This window comes from Natator depressus, chromosome 11 (assembly GCF_965152275.1).
Source record: "Natator depressus isolate rNatDep1 chromosome 11, rNatDep2.hap1, whole genome shotgun sequence".
Classification (NCBI taxonomy): Eukaryota; Metazoa; Chordata; order Testudines; family Cheloniidae; genus Natator; species Natator depressus.
The window spans coordinates 46594224-46620688 of record NC_134244.1 but is presented as its reverse complement, the minus strand read 5'-3'; the positions used below and the strand labels follow the sequence as shown (position 1 = coordinate 46620688).

Here is a 26465-nt window from a genome sequence, read left to right as displayed (position 1 = left end):
ATGTCTAAGCTGGCTAGTTTCACATATGCATTACGGCAAAAGTGGGTCTTAACCAGGGACTTTAATGGGAAGAGTGAAGCATCTTGTGGATCGGCTGGGGACCGGAACAGTGTTCCACGTACAGGGATGGCACAAATGGACAGACAGAGATGTCTGTGAGATACAGAGACTAATGGAGTATTGTGGCTGGTGGAGCAGAAAGGATGGAGAATGTAAAAAAGAAAATGTTGGCTAACTGAAGGCATGGAGTGAAGAAGAGGGAATTAAGCAGATCCTTGAAGGTGAGGACAATAATGTGTAAAATAAAATAAAATCTGAGCAAGTCTAAGTTAGACAACACAGTTCATTTTTTCACAATTTCACAAAGTACGATCATCATTGTGTCAACTGCATTAAGGAAAGCCAGTAAAAGCAAAGCCAGCCAGGAGAGATGATCTTACGCAGAAGTTCATAAATAACATCAAATTAACCCTGCACAAAATGTCACATTTTGGAGCATCATGTTACAACTTGATTTATTTGACAGAACACAGCTGGGATAAATCTAGGTCACATTTAAGACTAGATTAACATTTTGCATTGACTTCAACAGCAATAACAACAACCAAAAAAAACCCCTTTTGACCGCAGCTCTGAATTTGATTTTCTCTTACCTGAGAGAGATTCTGCAGAGAGTTGCGGATATCATGCAGGACTCTGCGCAACTGCATTTCAACAGTAGAGGGCGGGTTAATGGCATGAGGCCGATGAGGATATCCAGCATGCCTTGGAGAGTAGGGGCATCCAAAAGCAGAAGTTAGTGCACCGCAGGAAGATCCTGAGATGCTTGGGATGCTATGGTTGCTCAGTGTTCTCATATGTTCACACAAAGGCCTGTCTTGCCAATCAGAAGGAATAGAGTGGAGAGAACATGTTGACTGAGATGTGTGTGCTGGTATGGACAACGGGCAGCTCTGTAATTTGTTGTGACTGGATTCATTCACTGACCTGTTCAGCCCACTCTGGGAAGTTTCTTTTTTCGTGGGTGAAGGGGCAATGAACAGCGTGGTTTTACAGGTAGGCGGACTGTCATTTGTCTTGGTCACTGATTTCTTGTCCTCATCCACTGGTTTCTCTTCCCCTTCGGGTGTATACTTGTAGGTGAAAGAAGGGGGACTGCACAAAGTCTCTTTTCCTGGAGATAACCGGACATTTACAGAAGAGACAACTCTCACAGGATTCAGTAATGTAGTAGGGAGGGATTGGGACCGCCTCAGAGGATAACCTGATCCGGCAAACTGGTGTGTCTGCTTTAAGAGGAGGAGATCTTTTGACGTGAGTAGAGTGCGCCCTACTCTGGAATCAGAAGTGCTGCTGATCTTCGTCTGGGCTCTTTGCAAAGCAACATTAACCCTGTCCACAGCAGAAGGGGATGAACTGCTGCTTTCAATGGATGCCATTGATCTGAGAATATGGTGTGTTTGGTACTGAGGAAATTCGCATTCACTGCTTTTGTCCAGATCACTCTCATCACTGCCTTCCTCTAGTAATTCAGATTCCTTCTGCTGAGTGGAAACCTCTTCACTTTCTGTACTGAAATCCCCTTGACCCATATCTGATGTCTGAGTCTGCTTGCTTTTACTACCTTGGCTCTCATCAGATACATGTTCCATGATTTTCTCAACATCTCCTGTTCTGTTCTTAGAAGGTACTTCAACTTCTATGAAGAGAAATTCCTCCTTTTCCTCAAACTCATTGAAATCCATCTGTTCTTCGGCTATTGGTGTCTTAATCTCCTCACCAAGCGACTTCACTGTTGTTTCACTGTCACAGCTGTCAGCGCTGCTTCCCATAGCCTGCAAAGACTCATGAACCTGTGAAAGGCAAAGCAGAGATAGGAGAAATGCCAAAGGAAGTGAGAGAACACTAAGAATACAACTTCTACCTTAATAAAATTCAGGCTAGTGACAGAGAAAGTCCATACTTCTGGGGGAAAATAATCCTAAATACAGGTATTCAATGGGAGGGAGAAATCTGGGAATCACTAATGCTGAAAGAACTATATTGGAGAGGAAGTTAAACAGGAGTATATAATGAGATATGACACTGAAACAGGCCAAGGCAAATACAATAAAATAGATGTTACAAAGCATGTGAGCCAGGGTCCTTTCTATACAACTTTATAATATTACGTTCCATTCTAGATACCTCATTGCCAGAAATATAAAATGAAGGTAGATCGGAGAGAAAGAGCAAAGTAATTTGGGGGCTTCAGGGACTTATAAAGAAAAATATTAGAACATAGCAAATACATATATTTTAGGTAAATGATGACTATGGGGGAGCAGGGTGTCCAGATATGATGCCACTCTTATCTGAAGGTTCTTATTCAACACTGATACACGAAGGTGATAATTGTCTTGGAAATATCTAGGTGTATAGAAGGGGTAGACACCAACGAGTGAGAGGAATTATTAGATGAGAGCACTTGGTGTCACTTTGAGGTATGGGATGAAATTAAGAATGGGAAAATTTAGGTTGAACACATATTTCATTTATTTAAGAACACACACAAAATCCCAGTACTGTTACATGACTTGGAACCATCAAGCTTTGAGGAGGGGGTTGGACTAGATGACCTCCTGAAGTCCCTTCCAACCCTGATATTCTATGATTCTATGAAGTTCCACATGTTACCAGCCCCGGGGTGGGCCAACTACGGCCCATGGGCTGCATCCAACCTGTCAGACCTTTTGATCCAGCCCTCGAACTCCCACCGGGGAGCAGAGTCGGGGCTTACCCCGCTCCTGATGGGGAGCGGGGTCAGGGGCTTGCCCCGCTCCACATGTGCCATGGCTCCGCGAGGCTCCCGGAAGCAGTGGCATGTCCCGTCTCTGGCTCCTACACATGGGGGCAAGCAAGGGGGCTCCACATGCTGTCCTCACCCCAAGTGCCGGCTCTGCAGCTCCCATTGGCTGCAGTTCCTGGCCAATGGGAGCTGCAAGGGTGGCGCCTGCAGACAGGGTGGTGCACAGAGCCACCTGGCCAGTGCCACACAAATGTGTATAAGGTACAATCGGGGGCTTGCCATGGCACTGGTATTAGAAGACCCAAGAATTTTTTTCCCAATCTCTGATTTCTATTGCTCTGCACCACCATAAAGATTCTATCAATTTGTTTACTATTACAAGATCATTTATGGAGTATATCAGGCAATAATTTCTTTCTCCACTTTGCCCTAAACAGAATTTTCAGCCACGAGCTTCATATTCATAGGTATTAATCTCTTTGTTGCTTCTGTTAAACTAATGTAACTTACAAAGTTTGCAGAGCTGTCTGTCTACTGTTATACCGAGCAGGGGTATTCTATCTGCTACCCAAGATCCATAAACCTGGAAATCCTGGACGCCCCATCATCTCAGGCATTGGCACCTTGACAGCGGGATTGTCTGGCTATGTAGTCTCCCTCCTCAGGCCCTAAGGTACCAGTACTCCTAACTATCTTCGAGACACCACTGATTTCCTGAGGAAACTACAATCCATCGGTGATGTTCCTGAAAACACCATCCTAGCCACTATGGATGCAGTGCCCATGAAAAAGCTTGCAGAATGCAGAGCATCCTGCATCCTGTCTTAAATTAGATTGTAAGCTTTCATGGCAGGATCTGTGTCTGCATATGCATTTGAACAGAGCATAGATACAGTGGGGGATCCCAATCCTAACTGGGACCTTTGGACACTACTGTAATATAATAAATAATAATAAAAAGGAATAGCAGGAAAAGTGAGTTCCATTAGACTGTAGAATGGTTCCCCTAGAGAAGTGATACCAGACAATGGGGCTTCTACATTTAAAAGCTAGATTGGACAAGACACTAGGACAAAACCTGGTGGCTGAACTTTGTGACTTTGTCATCACCCATAACTATTTCACATTTGGGGACAATGTATACCTTCAAATCAGTGGCACTGCTATGGGTTCCCGCATGGCCCCACAGTATGCCAACATATTTATGGCTGACTTAGAACAACGCTTCCTCAGCTCTTGTCCCCTAATGCCCCTATTCTACTTGCGCTACATTGATGACATCTTCACCATCTGGACCCATGGAAAAGAAGCCCTTGAGGAATTCCACCATGATTTCAATAATTTCCATCCCACCATCAACCTCAGCCTGGACCAATCCACACAAGAGATCCACTTCCTGGACACTACAGTGCTAATAAGCAACTACAGTACCCACCTGCTGAAGTAAAGAAACAGATCGACAGAGCCAGAAGAGTACCCAGAAGTCACCTACTACAGGACAAGCCCAACAAAGAAAATAACAGAACGCCACTAGTCGTCACCTTCAGCCCCCAACTAAAACCTCTCCAATGCATCATCAAGGATCTACAACCTATCCTGAAGGACGACCCATCACTCTCTCAGATCTTGGGAGACAGGCCAGTCCTCGCTTACAGACAGCCCCGCAACCTGAAGCAAATATTCACCAGCAACCACACACCACACAACAAAAACACTCACCCAGGAACCTATCCTTGCAACAAAGCCCGTTGCCAACTGTGTCCACATATCTATTCAGGGGACACCATCATAGGGCCTAATCACATCAGCCACACTATCAGAGGCTCGTTCACCTGCACATCTACCAATGTGATATATGCCATCATGTGCCAGCAATGCCCCTCTGCCATGTACACTGGCCAAACCGGACAGTCTCTACGTAAAAAAATAAACGGACACAAATCAGACATCAAGAATTATAACATTCAAAAACCAGTCAGAGAAGACTTCAATCTCTCTGGTCACTCGATTACAGACCTAAAAGTGGCAATTCTTCAAAAAAAAAAAAAAACGTCAAAAACAGACTCCAACGAGAGACTGCTAAATTGGAATTAATTTGCAAACTGGACACCATTAACTTAGGCTTGAATAAAGACTGGGAGTGGATGTGTCATTACACAAAGTAAAACTATTTCCCCATATTTATTTTTCCCCCCCTACTGTTCCTCACAGGTTCTTGTCAACTGCTGGAAATGGCCCACCTTGATTATCACTATAAAAGGCACCCCCACTCCCCCCACTCTCCTGCTTGCAATAGCTCACCTTAAGTGATCACTCTCGTTATAGTGCGTACGGTAACACCCATTGTTTCATGTTCTTTATGTATATAAATCTCCCCACTGTATTTTCCACCGCATGCATCCAATGAAGTGAGCTGTAGCTCATGAAAGCCAATGCTCAAATAAATTTGTTAGTCTCTAAGGTGCCACAAGTACTGCTTTTCTATTTGCGGATACAGACTAACACGGCTGCTACTCTGAAACCTGTTATACCTTATTCATCCACAAGTCATCTCCACAGTCTTAAAATTGTTGGAAGGAGAATCCCTCCAATTTCCTTTTGACAGAGGAAGTCCTTGATATACCCCTTCAAAACAACCCAAAGGAATGCAACATCTGCCTCGGAAATCTTTATTTTAGAATTTGGAGGAGTGGGAAATGTATTGGCAGCTCCAATTTTTTCAGTTTGCTCTTCTATTTCAAAGGAGCTGTTAGAGTAAGTTATTTAACAGTAGATGGCACTAATTTACCATGATTTTAGAAAACAATCTCTACCCATTTTTATTCCTTGAGACTTTTTTTTCCCCCCAAGTCCTCTCCCCAGCTGCCAAGCTCTCACTTTCGTCTTATATTAGCCTAACCACTCACCCAGATTTTTTCATTCAACTATGTACTTGGTTGAAATAAAACAGCGAAGGCAACAGTCTAAACATTCCATAGCACAAACTAATACTGTCTCATTCACCATAATTTCTTGATGTACCCATTAAAACAAGTAAAACAGAAATCAAAACATAGTGCATTTTTCTAATGAACACAGACAACCATCACTACTGGGTCCCATCTAGGCCACTAAGAAGTTAGTTACAACATGGTTTTATTTAGTAGGAGTACATGGGACCTTAGACAAGTTTTATAACTAGTTTGAAGATCAGCACGGACCAGGAATGATTTACTCTTACTCTAACATAAAAGCATTGACTTCAGTCAATTTACTCTTGATTTACGCCAGTGAGGTGGAAAAATAGCCATCAATATACGAAAACTGAATGATTAGCAGAAAAAAACATTGTCCTATTTATACTAATCTTTGCTCACTGGATATTATGAAAGAAGGGGAAGCAGTTTTAAAGGCTCAGCCAGTGAGCAAAGGTTTACCAAAAATCAGTGAACAGGAAATATTGAACGTAAAGCTTATCCCAGGTCCCAAATCATTCAGATCAGATTATCCATCTAGAAGACTTCAAAAAAAGTCAATGCAAAGCTACAAAAGGAGAGCAGACAAGTCCAGTCTTGAAATGGAAAATCCTGTCAGGATCCAGGACTGATAAAACAAAACAAAAATAGTATCACAATAATCAGCCACTTCTCCAACCACAATGTTATTATCATTGTTTAGTATTTGTATTACTGTAGCCTCTAGAGGTACATCTACACAGCTAGCAGCAGCCCACAGCAGTGAGCTCCCCAGCTTGGCTCAACAGATTTGGGCTCGCACTATGGCACTAAAAATAGCTGCATGGATATCCCCTTCCCTAGCCTTCAGAGCCCAAGCCACAATGTCTACACAGCTAGTTTTAGCAAGCTCCACAAGTCCAAGTCTGCTGACCCAGGCTTGGAGGCTCACTGCCGTGAGCTGTGTATATACCCTCAGAGCCCTAGTCATGGACCAGGAACTCATTGTGCTAGAATCTACGAGCAGCTTACCTGAAGGTGACTAAGCGAAAAGCAATCCGTAGACGAATCTTCAGCAAAGCCACTGCTATCAGAATGCTGACTAGCAGTTCGCAATAGTTGGTCTGTAAAGAAAAACGAGGAAACTATGATAAGTCTGAGACAGATTTGGCAATTTCCTGCAATATCCTTGGGAGATTTTATTGAATTAAAAATCTATCTATCTTTTAGGGTCCATTGTATTAAATTAATGGTTTATGTACCATTGTGGGCTGGGATTGTATTTAACCTCTCTAGGAGGGAGACGGGGTGTAACCCTGGGAAGTGGTATAAATGTCAAAGGATATTGAACAATGTGCCAGGCAAGAATGGGTTTTTGGGACAAACAGGGTCAAGTGCTTTTCATGGGACTTTCTAGAGGGAGGCGACGACAAATGCCCCACCTTCCTCCGGTTATGCAAAAACCCAGCCTTTTGAAGCTATGCCCTGAGGAGAGGATCATTGCCTGCTGATTATGGAATTTCAAGATCAAAGGCTCAAAGGAGAGACTAACCTATTCATGGGTGTGCTTGTTCTGAGCTCAAGTGGTTATGAGCTGGTAAGCCACAGAAAAAAAACCCTTTGTGGGGTCTGAAAGACTACCTCCTGCCAGAGCCCTTGTTGGAGCTGGGGAGCCTGGCTTGTCTAGGCATTCTGGGAATATCACAGGGTTGCCAGAGAACTGTGCTGCCTTCACACCCAGTTAGGGGGAAGAAAGATGCGGGTCTCTGCCCAAGAGAGGTGATGGCTGAGGAGCCAGGAGCCAAGAGCGGGTGTCCTTGCTGGACCACAGAGAAGGGAACTGTGACAAAGTTTATATACAGAGACTTTTAAATTAAAGCACATTAACTTTATGCTTTGCTGAGATACCAAGACAATAGATGCCTTTGAAAGCTAGAAATAGAATGGTCCCATTTCCAAATCATCCATCACAAAAAGCAAAATTTGGTGGCAAAGTGTGTGGTTTTTTTTTTTTTTTTTTGGGGGGGGGGGATTGCTTTGAAACATGAGAAAGTACAAAAGGCTCTCTCAGAATGTCCTACTTGGGAAATGTTGACTAGCCGTGGGATACTGGCCATCTTTTACATTTGTCTTACCTGTGTTCGAGGGTGGCGAAAGAAAATTGCATTATGCTGCGGCTACTAACCCCTTACTTCCTCCAAGGTTCCTTCCCCAAAGCTGAGCCAGTGGCCACCCAGATACGCATGCAGTCAGTGCTCCAGTGGTTTGCTGCACTTCCCCCCTCCCACCCAACAGCTGCAGCAGATGGCAGGGCTGTTCCTTCCTCCAGTGAAGGGGGAAAGGAGACACCACATGAGACCACTAGCCTCTGCCAGCCTATCTCCCAGTCTAGAACGGACTGCAGGGAGCTGAGGGCAATAAACAGTCATAACTTCACATTACGGCAGGGATCAGAAAAGGCCACACATACACTAGGCCTTTGCAAGTGGTTGTCAGACCTCTGAAAAAAGCCAGAGAATTAGATTTTGTTTTTATCCCTGACAGGCTCAGAGTCCACATGCAAAATGTAGCCTGAGAAAATGCCCCTGAAAACATGACAATCAGGGCATCAGTCTAAGCACAAAGGGTGAGATCCTCCTCCCTGTTCCCCTGCCTCATCCCCATTCCCTTTACTCTAGGTAAGATGGCTGGAATAGCATAAAAGGGGCTCTAAAAGCCCTGGTTCCACCCATGGAAAGATTCTCCTGGTACAGGAACTCCAAAGGCAGCCATAAGACTGCCTGCCAAAGATACCTTCACAAGCCCTAGCATTTTAGATGTTTTGGGGGCAGGTGTTGACTGCAGGTTTGCAGTATGAGATACTGCAGAGATTTCAGGTAGCAACAGTGCCTAGTGGGCATTCTGAAGAGACCACTGTTACTTAGACAGGCCCACAGGCCCCTTCAGCCTTTGGAGAAATCCAGGATGTGCAAGCATGGCTTAATGTTACTGTAGTCCCTACCCTGACCCATGAGCTGAGAGTTCAGTACCATGCCTCTTAGGGTATGCCTACACAGCAATAAAATATCCATGGCTGGCCCGGGTCAGCTGCCTCAGGCTTGCGAGACTTGGGCTGCGGAGCTGTAAAATTGCTGTGTAAATATTTGGGCATGAACTCTTGGACCCCATGAGGGTAACTCAGAACTGCAAGTTTTGCAGCAGATACCCATTGTACATTTCACAATAACACTCCTATAGTACAGAACTTTATACATCTATGAACTCATGCTGCCTAAGATGGAGGCATATATAATACATATATAGTAAAAACTTTGAGGACCAAACAGCAGTATCACTAATTGACATATTTTCCCCAAAATATTCAATAAGGAATTAAAGCACCTGTATTCTTCTATCTGCAAAAGAGTGTTCAAAAGATGCTGAAACATAATTGCACGACTAGTTCGCTAACAATAACTATTAATCATTGTTGCCTACAAGACAAATTACACTGAAGCGAGGAAAATGTTAACCAAATCAGACTCCATATGCAAATGAAGCATCCCAATTGACTACAGTCAAGATAGTTAAATCCAAAGCAGACTGCAAAGAGTTACAAAGGGATCTCACAGAACTGGGTGACTGGGAAACAATATGGCAGATGAAATTCAATGGCGATAAATGCAAAGTAATGCATATTGGAAAACATAATCCCAACTATTCATATAAAATGATGGGGTCTAAATTAGCTGTTACCACTCAAGAAAGAGATCTTAGAGTCATTGTGGATAGTTCTCTGAAAACATCCACGCAATGTGCAGCAGCAGTTAAAAAAGCTAACAATTTTGGGAATCATTAGGAAAGGCATAGATAAGACAGAAAATATCATATTGCCTCTATATAAATCCATGGTATGCCCACATCTTGAATATTGCATGCAGTTCTGTTTGCCCCATACCAAAAAAGATATATTGGAATTGGAAAAAAGTACAGAAAAGGGCAACAAAAATGATTAGGGATATGGAACAACTTCCATCTGAGGAGAGAATAATAAAACTGGGACTTTTCAGCTTGGAAAAGAGATGACTAAGGGGGGAACATGATAGAAGTCTATAAAATCATGACTGGTGTGGAGAAACTAAATAAGGAAGTGTTATTTACTCCTTCTCATAACACAAGAACTAGGGGTCACCAAATTAAATTAATAGGCAGCAGGTTTAAAACAAATAAAGGAAGTATTTCTTCACACAATGCACAGTCAACCTGTGGAACTCTTTGCCAGGGGATGTTGTGAAGGCCAAGACAACAAGAGGGTACAAAAATGAACTAGATAAATTCATGGAGGATAGGTCCATCAATGACTATTAGCCAGGATGGGCGGGTGTGCAAAACCATGCTATGAAGCGTCCCTAGCTTCCCTTTGCCTGAAGTTGGGAATGGTTGACAGGGGATGGATCACTTGATGATTACCTGTTCTGTTCATTCCCTCTGAAGCACCTGGCACTGGCCACTGTCGGAAAACAGGATACTGAGCTAGATGGACCACTGGTCTAACCCAGTATGGCCATTCTTATGTTCTTATAAAGCTGCTTATGAACTTCAGAGCTATAGTGCATAGATTCCTAATATTTCAGATAAAGACATTCCCCAATATGTGTACTGGTTTCTTGTTTCAGGAAGTTGTATCGCCTCTCATGACAATAAATCTTTATGACCCTCAAAGCCTAATTCTGCTTACCGCGCATAGATCCCAAATCCCGGGTTCTAGCGAGGGTCCGGTGTACTTTAAATCACTTTCTGTTACATCACATTTTTGCATCTGCTTCAACATCCCTCAGCTACTACTACTTTGGGGGCGGGGGGGGGGAACACACCTCTTTTCCACATTTCACCTGTGTTGACAATTTCACAAATGTGTTTAATTGTGGGGGGACATTTTGAGGTTAATCAGGCAAGGCATTTTTAATAAACAGGATAACTTTTATCCAAGGATGAATCAGTATTACTCTACTTTTCCTTACACCAAAAAAACACACCTTATCTCTATTCCCTTTATGTACAAAAACACCCATCTGCCATACTGTGTACGCAGTAAAGATATTAAGAAAGAGTGCTGTTGGTATTCGAGTTACATGATTTTGGCTCTGGTCCATAATAGAAATATTATCAGCTACTATGCTGGGCTATGCAGATGTACAACGGTACCTTCCTCACAACTGCATATGGGTTTCTGATACAGATTCAGAAACTCTCCTCCCTTTCCACCATTTTGGAGCTCATATTTGGCTCATACAGGTTAGAAAAAGGTGCAAAGGACCCACTGAGCTAGACAGATCATGGATAAAATGGCACAGACCCCAGGCAACAGAGAGTTTTCCTGGAAGAGGGACAATCACACAAGGTGCCTGCAACCCATGTTCCACAATCAGGACTGCAGGTGTCCAACTCAGTCCCAAAAAAAGGGCAGTGCTGGCTCATGAAGGGCATGCCTGGATGTCGAAAATGTGCACTGCCTCTGTCATAAAGCTTAATGTAAAGCTACCTTCCATCACAGAACACAAGGGAGCATGACACTTCACCTGCCCTCCACCAAGGTTAATGCCCTCTGGATTCAGTGGCCTCCCACATGCTTAGATTGGTGTAATTTGTACCAGCCAGAGGAAGTCAGTCAAGCCCATTCCATCTCCTCTGTTTGCATTGTAGCAAAGGCATCATCTCTTCAGAAAGTTTGACAAAGACCTCTTCCCCAACAGACTGCAAGAGGCCATAAGGAGATTATGAAAGGGAAACTGGGAAGAGCAGGAGCCAGCCAAGATGAACAGATAAAGTGGAACACTTAACACACTTTCCAACTAAACTAGGAAAGGAATGAATGCACCCTCCCTGCGCTGCATGGCTGGTGTGATACTAAAAAACAAAATCATTTAAACCATTAAAATATTCAAAATATGCCAGTGCAATTTATGCATTCAAAAACATTTAGGCCGACAAAACTCTGAAGAAAAGAGAATATAGGAGTCCCTGATTTATAAGCATGTCTGCATTTGATGGGTGCACAGCACGGTAATTAACAAATAGTGGAATAACTAACTATGCTCTACTTTACCCTACTTGCCTCTCAACCAGCTAGGATTCTCATCATGCCAACAGTCCAGTCAACTAAAGGCAACTTACCTAAACATCAGAATAGTATTTCTGCTATCATCTGCCCGAGTTTGTGCATCTGGCAGAGAAAAGAAGAAGTAGTGCATTGAATCTGTTTATTAACATCTAGCAATATTTGGGTTACTTGTTGCAATGCTTTGCATCATGGATACTACTAAACCCAAATGCAATAAGCTTTTATATCAATATTTCAGATTTGGGTGGGAGGTGCCTACTTATGGGGACCTAAGAGTACTCTCACCTCAGTGCTTCCTTTTTCCCATTTGGTACTCTGCTGACTCTGCCTGGGAGAGGAGCTCAGATCACTGTCTGCAGCCAAATATGCACTAAACAGTGACAGCAGGGGACACCGCTACCATAAGCCGTGACAAGTCTTCCCTCAAGGAAAGTGAAGGGGTGTCACAGCATGTGGAGGGCATGAGCATGAACTCCCCCAAATAGCTGGCTAATTTCAGGCCTCTCTTTCTGTAGATATGTACGTGTGTGTACACTCCCACCTGCCCTACCTGGAGCAGTAAATATCAAATGGAATTAACAGTGGTATTGCCATTAATGTGTACTACTAGCCCATTACTATGGCCTTCATTTTCAAGAGTTACTCGTGATTTTGCCTGCCAAACTTGAAACATCTTGAAGGGGTCTGATTTTTGGCAGCTGGCTGCTCAACTTCTGAAAGTCAGGTACTCCTAAGGAATCACAAGCTCGGTATTCAAAAATCACTAGACCCTGGAAACATAGCACTATGTCTCTTACATCTCAGATGTACAGCCTGTATTTGTGAAGCTCTATTCAGAAGGTGCCGGAAAGAAGTCACTGTTGCATAAATGCAAGTCATCATTAAATGAAGAATTTTGTTTTCCAGCTAACAAAAGCTTCCTTCCAGCTAACTTTGCAAAAGTTTTTTATATTGGACATTTAGCAGAACTTTATGTTTACAGCACAAAGCAACTGAAGCTCTTCATTTCACTCCATTTCACTACAGTCTCCCTACAAAAACCCCACAAGCAAAACATAGCTACATTTGAGTTATGTAATAACAAATGCCAACTCTGAGCATACTGGATAAACTAGTTCAGTACCATTTACAAGACATGACCTAAAAAGTACATTAGGCTGGCCTTACCACGTTAAGAGATACTTAGCGTTCTCCATGCAGTGTTTGACCTGAGACAAACCAAGACACTAACAGCAAAACAACACAACAGCACTCAAGATAGTTAAGTCCCAGGCAGACTGTGAAGAGCTACAAAGGGATCTCTCAAAACTGGGTGACTGGGCAACAAAATGGCAGATGAAATTCAATGTTGATAAATACAAAGTAATGCACGTTGGAAAACATAATCCCAAATATACATATAAAATGATGGGGTCTAAATTAGCTGTTACCACTCAAGAAAGAGATCTTGGAGTCATTGTGGATAGTTCTCTGAAAACATCCACGCAATGTGCAGCGGCAGTCAAAAAAGCGAACACAATGTTGGGAATCATTAAGAAGGGGATAGATAATAGGACAGAAAATAAATATATTGCCTCTATATAAATCCACGGTACGCCCACATCTTGAATTCTGCATGCAGATGTGGTCGCCACAGCTCAAAAAAGATATACTGGAATTGCAAAAGGTTCAGAAAAGGGCAACAAAAATTATTAGGGGTATGGAATGGCTGTCATACGAGGAGAGATTAATAAGACTTTTCAGCTTGAAAAAGGGACGACTGGGGGGGATATGATAGAGGTCTATAAAATCATGACTGGTGTGGAGAAAGTAAATAAAGAAGTGTTATTTACTCCTTCTCATAACACAAGAACTAGGGGTCACCAAATGAAATTAATAGGCAGCAGGTTTAAAACAAACAAAAGGAAGTATTTTTTTCACACAGTGCACAGTCAATCTGTGGAACTCCTTGCCAGAAGATGATGTGAAGGCCAAGACTATAACAGGGTTCAAAAAAGAACTAGATAAATTCATGGAGGATAGGTCCATTAATGGCTATGAGCCAGGATGGGCAGGGATGGTGTCCCTAGCCTCTGTTTGCCAGAAGCTGGGAATGGGCAACAAGGAATGGATCATTTGATGATTACCTATTCTGTTCATTCCCTCTGGGGCACCTGGCATTGGCCACTGTCAGAAGACAGGATACTGGGCTAGATGGACCCTAGCTCTGACCCAGTATGGCCGTTCTCATGTTCTTAATAATTTGCAAGCCACTTTAAAAAATAAGCTTGCCATTTATAATAAAAAACATTAATTTAAAAATGAAATTGTGTGCTAATGGATGACACTGGCTGCTGTAGAATTCAGCATCGTTTAGGCATGTTTTAATAATCGCCAGCCTATTTCAATGGAAAGGAAAAGAACCACCCATTTTTAGTTTAAATACTGTACATTTTACTGCAGACCCTCTTAAAAATGCCTTGGAAACTACAATAAAAAAGTCAGAGAAAGCAGCCACAGTCCTCCTTTTGGAAGTACAATGTCATTATAAGTATTTTCTCCTTTTATATCTCATAAATTCATAATATTCTGTTCTGAACAGCACCACCCTGGTATGGATAGAGAAACAGCCTTCCAAAAATAAAGACACAAGCCTGCATCTGTGAAGATTACATGTGAAAAATGTATCTCTGTTTGGGTGCTTATGTACAATAAAACCATGCAACTGAAACAGGTTAGTGTATGTTAAAATACTTAACAGCAAATACGTTGTAACAAAGAACTAGAGTTTCCACTCAGAGCTGAACTGAGCTAAGGGATCCCTAGCAAGACTAAGGGTATGTCTATAATACCCGCCGGATCGGCGGGCAGCGATCAATCCAGCGGAGGTTGATTTATCGCGTCTAGACTAGATGCGATAAATCGACCCCTGAGCGCTCTCCCATCGACTCTCATACTCCACCGCCGCAAGAGGTGCAGGCAGAGTCAACGGGGGAGCTGCAGCAGTCGACTCACCACAGCGAAGACACCGCAGTGAGTACGTCTAAGTACACTGATTTCAGCTACATTATTCATGTAGCTGAAGTTGCGTAACTTAGATTGATTCCCCCCGCACAGTGTAGACCAGGCCTAGGACTCTTGTTCAGAGACAGCGGCCAAGATTTTTTCCAACGCAACTAGTAGTTTTTGGTGCCTCTGCATTTGTTGAGCACTTGCTCTCTGAAATCAGGCCCCTTGTCTCAATTTGAGCACCCAAAAATCACTAGTCACTTAAAATGCTTCTCTTCTTGAAACTTCACTGAAATTGGTATGGCCTTGTAAGATTCTTACACTAAGACAGTAATGTTTGGAAATAGTCTCAACTTTTATGTTTAAAGTGACAGTTTCGCTATCATTGTAATAGAGAAGACAAACAGAACTGACCCAACAATCAAATAAAGGTAAATGTTTAACAAAACAGGGAAGTAGATGGCTTGTAGTATGATAATGACACAAAGTCTGCTGAGGTTTGGCAGTTATTTTGTGTCCTATGTGAAATAAATGTTTAGGCTCAGACTACTTTCTAGCATAGTAGCTGTCCCCATCACAATTAGCACCCTTCTCGGTAGATTCAGCTGAGAATGTGCATAGGCATGGAAAATTAACTATTCTCTCACTTCTATGCAGCTGTTCCCAGAACTGAGTTGAAGCACAGTGGAGGGGCAATATGGGAAAGCATGTATTGCTGTTGCCAATTATACCAGTTTTGTGGCTATCCAGAAGTTTTCCATTGCTGGGGCTGTCTGGCACCTTTCATGAACACCAAGTTTATGCAGGGCTTTGGGCACATTTTTTTCCTGAGGTGGGTGGAGGTCTATATAACATACCTGTTATATAGACTGTTTTTGGTGGGAAAAGTGCACCTACTAAGGCTTTGAACTTCCTTCAATGTTGGTGAAGACCTGACAAACAGGAAACCCCTTCAAAAAAATCAGATCTCTGCCATACAAACTGCACAGAGCTTTTTACCTGGGGGCTGTAGTCAAATATCAACTGTACCTATAGACAAGTATACCATACGTGTGTACAATCCTAAGGAAAAAGAAATCAAGATGGAATACTGTGAAAGAGGTTGGTTACTGACAGAACTTCTGTCACTTTCTCTTCTCCTGTCCTACCTTTCACAACAGCGGACTAGTAGTCAGTGCAACTGTACGTGTATTCTGAGAAAAACTGCAGTACCTATACAGGAAGTCATCCTTATTAGGCAGTTTTTAATCTTCAGAGTTCACTTCAAGGTATCCTCCAACATACTGAATGCACCTTTACGGCTCTTGTTAGAAGACCACCTCATTTTATACAGCTTAAATTTGTTAATCTCTTAAATTGTTGCTTTAAACAGATTTCTGTCTCTCTTTAGTTTTTGCTGGGATCAGGCGTCCATGTATACATTCCCTAAAAGAACCATTCACTTAATACATCAGGGTCTAGTCTTTCATTGGTTACACGTGCATCAGCTGGAGACTAAACTTCATTTGCCAGCTTTGAATTAGAAGCAATAACAATGAAAAAATGAATTTAAACCTCTGCCTTGCCCCTCTCCCTGTCCAAAATATAAAATAACGTCATTCAAGATGAAAGCGTGCAACAAATGTGCTACATAATCCAGGTCAGGGAGTTTGCCATCTGAAGAACTAGCACTTCCACCGAGTGCACACATATTGACCCTTGGTGTAGTCAAAAGGCAGATGTAGCATAGCAAATAGTAAAAAACTGGATATACCATACAATTTAGGTTTAAAACAATATAATTTTAGTTTAAATGGGAATCTTATATTACAAGATCTGGATGGGAAAAAAACATACAAACTCAATCATCATTTCAGTGTCTCTGCGCCATCATCAATGGTACAAAAGTCATAACATTAATTGAGGTTGTAAGGCTGCCTCATCTCTTGAATTTAGGGTGCCACATTGCAATTACCTTCTGTGATTTTAAATTTAATTGAAAAGAAGGCCTCCCCGCCCCCTTTTTTTTTTTGGAGGATTACAGCTTAAGTAGTTTTAAATACCCGAGTCAGCACTTCAAGATTCAGAGACACTTTTAGGATTGCCCTGGCTCCGAGGACTAGAAGTCTACTCACCTCTTCTTGAATTGGTCAAGTATAGCTGGTGAGAAGTTGGAACATGTACTGCTTCTCCCTCTGTGCTTTGAATCTAGAGGAGAGGAGATTTGTATATTTAGTTATACCGGTGGAACGTGTTCCTGCACCTCAGATTGTGTACAGCGTATACAGTTTCAGGGAATCTTTTTTTAATCCACCAGGTCTGCAACAACAGGTAGCAACCCTTATTCTAATGTATCTTATCTCGCAAATTAAAATAATTCTTAAATTTAGCATTGTAAGAGAACTGTAAAAGAATACCAATCTCTGGAACAATGCCTCCAGTTTTGCAAAATAATGCCTCTGTCTCGCCTTACATTAATTCCCATAAACACTAGGTCACCATCCTGTGACATAATAGTCTGTTAATATTGAGAATCCTATCACTCTTTGACACAAGACTAAACTAGTAATGTAATTCTATCTTTACCATGGTACATTGCTTTTTCCATTCACATTATTTCATACCCTTTGGGAAATGCAGTTATTTTTAGCCTCTTGCATAAATAAGAAGCATGATGTGTGAATAAAATACATTTAGGCCTGGTCTACACTGGGGGGGGGGGGGGGGAAATCGATCTAAGTTACGCAACTTCAGCTACATCAATAACGTAGCTGAAGTCGACGTACTTAGACCTACTCACCGCGGTGTCTTCGCTACAGTGAGTCGACTGCTGCCGCTCCCCCGTCGACTCTGCCTGCACCTCTTGCAGCGGTGGAGTACAGGAGTCGATGGGAGAGAGCTCGGGGGTCAATTTATCGCGTCTAGACTAGACATGATAAATCGACCCCCACTGGATCAATCGCTGCCCACCGATCTGGCGGGTAGTATAGCTATACCCTTCGTGTAGTGAAACAAGTGGCCATTTTGAAGTAAACACACTACATATAGTGTCATCTTGAAATGCTGAGTATTTCACTGCAATATGAGTTTAATGAGTTCTTCTTAGGAAGAACTCAGCTCCTGTCAGGATTGCATCCATATTTAGCTACATTATTATTCTGAGAAATGCTTCTTGCATTTCCCAGTACATAAAATGGAAGATAGCATGTTGTAAGCCATGAAGATTCCAAATGGGAAACTTCAAATTACATACCATGGAAAATTAATCCTACTGCTTAGTCCTTTTGCAAAACAGTAAAACTTATTGTTAAGTAAACAGTTCTCAGATGACCATTCAAACAATGAAAAGAATATGTTTAAAATCTCAACAGAAAGGCCTTTGTTTTGTTTGAAAACCCTAATACATTTTCTTTTTTGTATGTAACAAAAGATCCATTAGTTCGCATGCAAGGCTAGATTGTAAAAATAAAACCCCACACTAATGTAGTAGTCTAACTAAATTCAAAATTCACAAGGAGAGAAACTCCCAACTGCATCTGTAGCTAGACTCAGCTAAAAAAAAAAAAAAAAAGTACCGATATTTCACACAAAAATTGGTATTTTGCTCATTTTTTAAATGTATTTGTCAGAAGCAAAAAAATATATTTACATTGATGTGATCTTTGCTGCAAGAATAAAGCAAAATGCTAAATACATTTTCTCAATTACAGGAGATTCAGGAAGTACTCAGCAGCCTACGGGTCTGCTCTTGACTTCAGTGGGGAAAAGATAGCAGCTCCAACTGACTTCAAATGGGATTAAACTCTACAATAAGAATAGCATCAGATCTGTTCCTCCTGACTGTGTAGACTGTCTCAAGAGGTAAAATAATCATCTTCGCAAAATACAGGCTACTGAAAAAGAAGTTCAGGCTATAACTGCATAATATGAAAATGGATATAACGTTTAAAATTATCACGCAAACTATTCCACAAAGATTAGTTAGAGTAAAGCATTGATTCCAAAGGAACTCATCCTTGGGAGGAATTTTCAAATCCTCTAGTTGTCCTAAAATGAGGAACTGGGATTGCATTCTCCTGTTATAATCAATTCCTCAAACAACAACTTGCCCCTATTTGTTAATTAAGTTGGCTGTCTGGAATCCATGACCACATCACTAAGAGACTTTATGGCTGTCTAAAGTATATCCAGCCGCAATGTCAAAAGGAAAAAAATAAATCTTAGAATGAAAAATATGATCACAGAAGCTACTATATATTCTTCAGTAACTAAAATGGTTACATTTTAATGTATTCAAGCTATAATCTCTGCTATCACTGTTGCACCATGTTGGAATAACCATTACAGAAATAAGAGTGCCAAGAAGACAAGACAATTTTTTTTTAAAGAGCATTTGATTCCTTTCAGGTTTCACAGATTACTTTAACTCATGATATTCCACACTGAAATATTTATATTATATTTTATTAAGGGAAAAAAAGTCAGCCACTGAAGTGTCTTTTTAAATAAAGAGATCTTTGTTCGCACTTGACCTGAGTTTACCCACTTCTCAACTTTCACAGTTTGATGCCGAAACTTAAGATGTTAAGAACTGATAAAATTGCCTTGTTTCTGTTTTCTATAAAAATCAGAGCATGTCTTATGAAACTCCAATTTATTAAAATGGAAACTTCCAGTGTCAAAAGGACTTCTTAAAAGGAATATGGAGATTTTTCAAAACATGAGGTGAAAAACTGGCTCTTTGCTTATTAAAATGACATAGAATACAAATTAAACAACCAGGAGCAATTTGAGCTTTACTTATGAGAAAACAGAAACTGATAAATGATATCAAAGATATAATGTGTTTAGGGGGGAAAAAAAGAGTCTAAAGCACTTTGCTCTACCTTTGTCAAAGAGCTTAAGATTCTGAAGGCTGCTGAGCATCTGCAATGCAGCACGGGACCTAAAACACTTTATGCAGCTCACAAATTGACTTCTTGACTGAGGACCGCAGGTTCAAGTCCTGTGCATTTAATATTTTTGCTCAGCAACATTTTAGGCCAATTTAACCCCAATGTAAGCAAGTGCAACTCCATTTACTTTAACCAAAGCAATGCCATCATTAACATTTAGATATGAAGTGTTTTAAAGAGTGCCTTGCAGGAAAAAATGAATGCAACACAACTGGCACAACAGCTGATGTTTTAATCTGCTGTAAAGGCAGTTTGTAAAATTCCAGTTATAAGACCAGGAGAACGAGATACAAGAAAAGCTATTTCTTCAAAACTCATTAGGCTCAAGTAGCTCACAATCAGCCACCAGTTATTAATTATCAGAAACTGGTCATTTGTATTATCTTTCTTGGCAGCTTTGGCAATGAGAAGTGATTCACTGAAGCAGAACTCAGCAATCCTTTTGAACATTCTAACCTCCATGGAAGGAACATCCAGAAAGGTCTGAGTGAGGGGCACTGCTGTAATGCATGTAAGGTGTGGCTGGCTGCTGTTTACTGCACTAATCATAACCAACCTCACTCTTACTCGTCTCTTGGTTTTATCCACCTGTTATCTCTCATTTTATACTTCAATTAGGTATAATCTGTACTCGGATAATAAATTCTTTGTGGCAGGGACTTTTTGTTCCATGTGCCCTTAGCACAGTAGAAGCCTAAATCTAGCATCATGGCCCCGATTCCACCCCCTCAAAGAAAGAGTAAGACTGATTCAACACAGTTCCTGGTATTTTGCAAAATATAGCTACTTGTTTAAGACAAGTTACAAAGCAGGAAATAAATATTTGAATTAAATCGGTTTACTTTTTAAAAAAAATTGAGAACAGCCAGTCTTACAGGCCCTTGGATTGCACTGGTCTTCCAGGAAAGACACCTTGGTTCTCTTCCCCTCTCTTTGTTTCTGATGGCTAGGCTCTCTGCCTTTCAACTGCCAATCTCCTTTTCATCTTAAATGCCTTCTACCTCCTGACCTTGGCTGAGCTACTGGATCAGAGTTGTGTTTGCAATCCAAGTGTGCTGCCTCGCAACACAAGCCCATTACTCTTTCCCATCTCTTTAGCCAATATTGAAGCTGGAGACAGACCTTAGTGAATCTAATTGGCTAACCGAACAGAGGTTGCTTGAGGGAAATCCTGCTCTGACTCACTCCCACACTGGCAAGCTTTACAGCAACAGCCTTCCTAATGGAGCTGAGAGAGCCTTAGAAAGCATGGGAAGAGCTTCCTTAATATATTTGTCATCTTTCTGATGTGTAGGAATACGTTCCAAGCAAAGCTTAGGAAAGAGTGGGTGAAGAGTTATTTTCATCGCTTCTAATATTGTTTATTGTTCATTGTACCCTCTTTAAAATGCAGGAAAATAAAATTAAAACGACCAGATAACGTTCAGTTTCGCTGAAAAAAAATAAGAATCCCTCCAGGGGATTAGAAAGCAGTTGAAATGTATATACTCTTATTGTATAAACAAAAACTCACCACAACTCTATCCTACGTTTTACTTCATCATGCTAAAACAGCTGTGTTTATGCACTGATAGCATTGCAAACTATGTCAACTAGAGCTGCACAAACTCATCAGTTTTGGGTTGCAGAGGTTTCAGCAGTCCCTTTTTCAGTTCTGGGTCATGTTTTCCTTCAAGTGTCCAACTCAAAGGAAAATTCAGTGGAAGACACCAAGTTCTGTATCATTTCAACCTACCCTCCTATAATGGCCCAGCATTGCAAAAGAAAAGAAAAATCATCTCAGATTTGTAAATCCAATCTGATCATCGTGTGTGTAACAAAACCTAACAAGAGCCAAGTTTTCCTTGGTTGTGTTACAAAAGCTTCACGCTTTTCCAGTGCCAACATAGCAGCAGACATAGAATTTGTTAAGTTCTGCTTGAAAAGACGACACACAATCCTTGTTATCTGCTGTTTGTGTTTTTCAATCAAGAGGGTGGGAGTTTGTTTGTTTGTTTTTTAAAAAAAAAAATCACATCAACAAATATATTACATTTAAATTCTGAAGGATTTTCATAGTCACTGGATATGACAATTTAAAATAGGTCAAATTTGGAGACTAAGCTACTTGACAGTGTCCATTTAAAAGCTCTCACAAAACATCTGTTAATCCATAACTCGTTAGACACATCTTATAATTACTAGTATGAATCATAGAATATCAGGGTTGGAACGGACCTCAGGAGGTCATCTAGTCCAACCCCCTGCTCAAAGCAGGACCAATCCCCAATATTTGCCCCCAGATCCCTAAATGGCCTCCTCAAGGATTGAACTCACAACTCTGGGTTTAGCAGGCCAATGCTTAAACCACTGAGCTATCCCTCCCCTGTGCAGTATTGTTATGTCCAGTTTGAGATGATTAGTTTCTGCACTCACTGGATTACAAAGCAAACCCCATGAGTCTAAAAGACCGCCTACAGGGAACTGAGACAGAATATCCCTCCTGGACAACCATCACTGAAATAGTTGGCTAGAGTTTTTATGGGGGTAATAAAGGGACTAGCCCATTGCTGGAGGCAGGATACTTGATTATACGGCATCATTTTTAGATCATACTAAATGAAAATTTGCTAATCAAGCAATATTTTTCTTGAGGAATTTGTAAGTGGAAACTTTGGGGGCCTGTAAGTTACGAGTTAAAGGACTTCATCCAAAAAGCATACAGTCCAGTCAGAGAATAAACCATCCAGGATCTAGTTCTTTCTGACAGGAAGGAATTGTTTGAAATGCAGAAGTGGCAAGCTTTGCCAGGGACTGCAAGCTACCTGAATTCAAAGAAGTGAAAAATAAGACAATTTAAATTGATTATCAGAAAAAGTCACTTCCCAACAGGGAGATCCAGTAGAATAGCCTCCAGAGAAAAATGGTGTGGGCCCCATCATTCCAGGGCACGTAAAGGGTCACCTGACAAACTACTGTAGACTATATTGGAGAGGAAATTCCTGCACTGGTGGAGAGTGAGTTAGATCAGTGGCTCTCAGCCTATGGTCTGCAGACCTCTGGGGGTCCTGAGACGACAACTAAGGGGTCCGCGAAAGGTTGTTGTTACCACAGAAGAATGGTTTTCAACCTGTGGTGCGCAGACCCCTGGGGGACCACAGATTATGTCTAAAATTTCCAAAAGAGTCTGCAGCTCTATTCAAAATGGTTAGGGGTCCGCAAATGAAAAAAGGTTGAGAACCACTGAGTTAGATGGCCTAATGGGATGCTGCAACCCCTAATTACTGTGAGCAGTTCTTACTTTCCAAAATGTAAAAAAGATCATTTCACGAACATGGAAGTGAAAGGTTTTATCGTCTGTTAAGCTATAAGCTAATGTTCCTAACTCTTCTAGAACCAGTGACATCACTAACACTCAGCAGAGCAGGGAGCTATGTTGCTTACACTACTAGTAGAGCCAAGGACGTCATCTGCTGCTGTAGAGCAAACTCAGAACCACTAACTCAAATCACAGCAGGCAAATAAATGGAGGAACTAGGCTCACTCCAGGCCTGCTGTAAATCAATTTAGTTTCACTGACATCAATGGAGTTGTCAGCTTATACCAGCTGAGGTTTTTGCCCTGCTGTTTCTGACCATTTTTCTAACCTATGTATTCTGTTGAAGGGTACAATCTCTAACAATTTTTAGGCATTTTTTTAATATCTATTGCAGTTCAGATTTAAACTGATACTACTACTCAATTGGAAGTGGTTACTAAAAAGAAAGAAAATTAGATTTTGTTAAAGAAGTTAGCCTTTTTAAAAGGAAAACAGTAATTAAAATGATAGAGGAAAAACTAGAAGCTTAACTAAAAACACCCACAAAACACTGCATGCAAAATCAAAAATCAGTTTAAAAGAATGTATTTTCCTGGCATGGAGCTGCACGTCGAACAACCTTCTTTTTACCAGCTTTTTGGGTTTGTTTGGTTTAAGGACGGTCATGTCTCAATGTTTCCTGTGTCAGTGTAGGGAACGAGAAAGGCTACATCAACTCTTCAAAATAAGGTAATTTCTTTCCACCTACCTCTTCCATCTCAAAGGAGTCCTTCTGCGGTAGCTTTAGAATAGTTATGGATGGAGATGCTATGGGAGCACAAGGTTCCTTATCTGGGGTTGATGTAGATGGATTTTGCAGCTCAGTGCTATTTTCAAGCTCATTATTTGTAGATATATTAGCATCGCTACTGAGATTGGAGGAGTCCACAATACCAGATTCTTCAGACAATCTATTCTGGTGACTTGGTGAGTCATGCTTTTGCTCATCTGTATGAGGCACATTATCATCCTGAGTTCCTTGTTTGTCACTAATTCCAGCAGAAAGAGTTGTGGCATTAAGTATGTCTATAATATTGGGCTGATTACTAGATATCTCCTCTTTTACTGTAGCCAAAGATGGAGAATCTTTCTTTTTTAAGTGTTTGGGTAATTTTGATTCATTTTTGACATCATTTTCTTCAGTCCCTTGGCCAGGTGGCATTTTCCCTTTTTCAACAGCTGGGGGAGTTGTGCAGCTGCTACTTTCTCCTGCCTGCTGGGGTACAGACAGACTGAGTTTTGATAGGGTCTTCATTAAACGACTTGCAGTATTGCTTCGATTTAAAGGAGCAGGGTTGGAGGTCTCTTTGTTGGAAGACACTGAATTCATGCTGCCAATTTTCTGCAAAGGAGTCCCAGAAACTTGGGAATATAAGGAAGAAAAAGCATTGGCCACAGTAGTAAGCACTTCAATCTGACGAAAACGACCTGAAGCACAAGAACAAAGCAGAAGTTAAATGTTTAAGAGAATAATTGATGCTATTGTATCTAATATTTGTACAGCCTAGCTAAGAATGTCTTGGGACTTGCAACTAATTCTTCTCTCTGGAATGAGTAAACAAAACAACCAAACCTTACAGTGCACAGGTAAAGCCAGATTTCCGAACCCCAAATATCTGCATTATCCAAAGAACATCTCTCTCCCTTATGTAAAATTAACATCAAAATTCACTTTGGATGTTGTGAACCCTCATCTTTATGATCATCCATTTTTATTCAGGTCTATGTTCTGAGACTTTTGTAAAAGTGAGATCACCTGTCCTTATATAGAATTTCAAGAGCATATCAGCAACATGTTAGGAATGTATTGTAATACACACATATATCAAAGCTGATTTCTAAGGTCAACATTTAAAAAATGTATAGATAATATTTTATTTATGTATAAGCTTGGCCTCTATACCTACAATTTAGAGTCTTGTGGTATAAAGAGGTATTGATTCTTTGTACGACACAGTATGTAAATACTAGTTTAAGAACATTAAGAGTTACCTAGAAATATAGGCTGTCTTCATGATATTTTAAAAGGGCAACCCCGACATGCCTCTTTCTGAAATTATCAAGGGCTCTCAAGAGTGGTTATAATACTCCCTAGTACTGAAAACCACAAGTGATCCCTTGACCCTTAACAATCGGAAGTTTGTAAGAGCAGTTTATAACTGCAGAACAAGAAAGGTAGGGAGAGCCCTTATAAATACATTAAGTACAGAAACACAGGTAAAGTAAAACTGAGTACTGACAATACTTAGTCAGCTTTTCCCACTCCAAGTACTGCTGTAATGGAATGCGTCAATTACTCTTTTTCCCCCCCTCTTTCAATACTATGTTGATGCTCTGCACACCAATGGTGGAGTTCTCGGAAGGTTCAGCTTTGGCCTAACTGTGCTTCCAGTGAAGTCAATAGGAGTTTTACGACTGACTTCAATGGGAACAGAATTAGGTCAATACTGAGCACTTTCTGAAATCTCACCTTAAGCATCTACAGGACAAGAAAAGGCTCTTAAGAGTGTTTTTGTTGTAGCTTGTTTCAGTGCTTTAAAATTGAAATGAAAGATGGCTTAGCAGAGACTCACAAAAAGACCAACATACAAGTCAGAAGGTGAAGGATAATGATGGGGCACCTTCCTTCCCCACTCCAATAACCTGCCCAAACACATACAAATCACATCTTGAAATAGTTACAATTAAACAGGACCAAAATTTGACCCCAAGACTATAAAAGCTTTCCAGAATACCAGTCTACAGGTTTCCTTTTCTGGTTGTTTACAAAATTTTAAAAGCTTAAATTAACCTTCATTTTAAAAGTATACTTACTTGTTAAAGCAAAATTTGGATTTTCCACTTCCATGCGCTGCATTTGGGCATTCAAAAACACTTTGATATCAATCCCTCTGGCAAACGATGATGAATTAAAAAATCTTGATGGGATTTTAGAAGCAATATCTGGTTCATCTCTTCCAAATCCAAGGTTATAGAGTACTTCTTCAGGGTCTTCCTCATAAAGATCCAGTAATTCAGAAACACTAGACAAATGAAAAATAAGAGATTTTTCTACACAATGGCTCTCTTTAGGACATGATCCCCTCAATCTGGTTGCTATTTCAGCCCCCCAATCTGTGCCCTATTGAAGTTTTGTCTCCTGCAGCTCAGTGCGATGGGCCCAAGTCATAAGTTTTGGAGGGGTTTACATCTGGCATTTCTGTTCAAGCCATTAGAAAGATGAACCCAGGCAACATTCAGATCCAAACATTTTATTTATTTATTAACCCAACCCACAACCCAAAGGTCTTGAAATCTGAAATGCTTCTAAAGTTCAGGCATTTCCAGGGTTCCAGTCCACTTGTCCTTAGTTTCTGAGAGCCACAGCTAGAAAAAAGTGTCAAGT

The 26465-nt window shown here is 41.0% G+C and overlaps 1 protein-coding gene across 6 annotated transcripts in view; it reads right to left on the bottom strand.

Moving 5' to 3' along the window:
• The window catches only part of ITPRID2 (ITPR interacting domain containing 2), a 55577-nt gene that overhangs the window by 15856 nt on the left and 13256 nt on the right, over positions 1–26465 (bottom strand). For all 6 annotated transcript variants that reach the window (XM_074967714.1, XM_074967715.1, XM_074967713.1 and 3 more), the window contains 5 exons: positions 25895–26103; positions 23790–24508; positions 16924–16996; positions 6754–6845; positions 654–1853 (listed from right to left, as the gene is read on the bottom strand). In XM_074967714.1, coding sequence (XP_074823815.1) covers positions 654–1853; positions 6754–6845; positions 16924–16996; positions 23790–24508; positions 25895–26103 — 2293 coding nt within the window. The remainder of the gene's footprint in view (positions 1–653; positions 1854–6753; positions 6846–16923; positions 16997–23789; positions 24509–25894; positions 26104–26465) is intronic.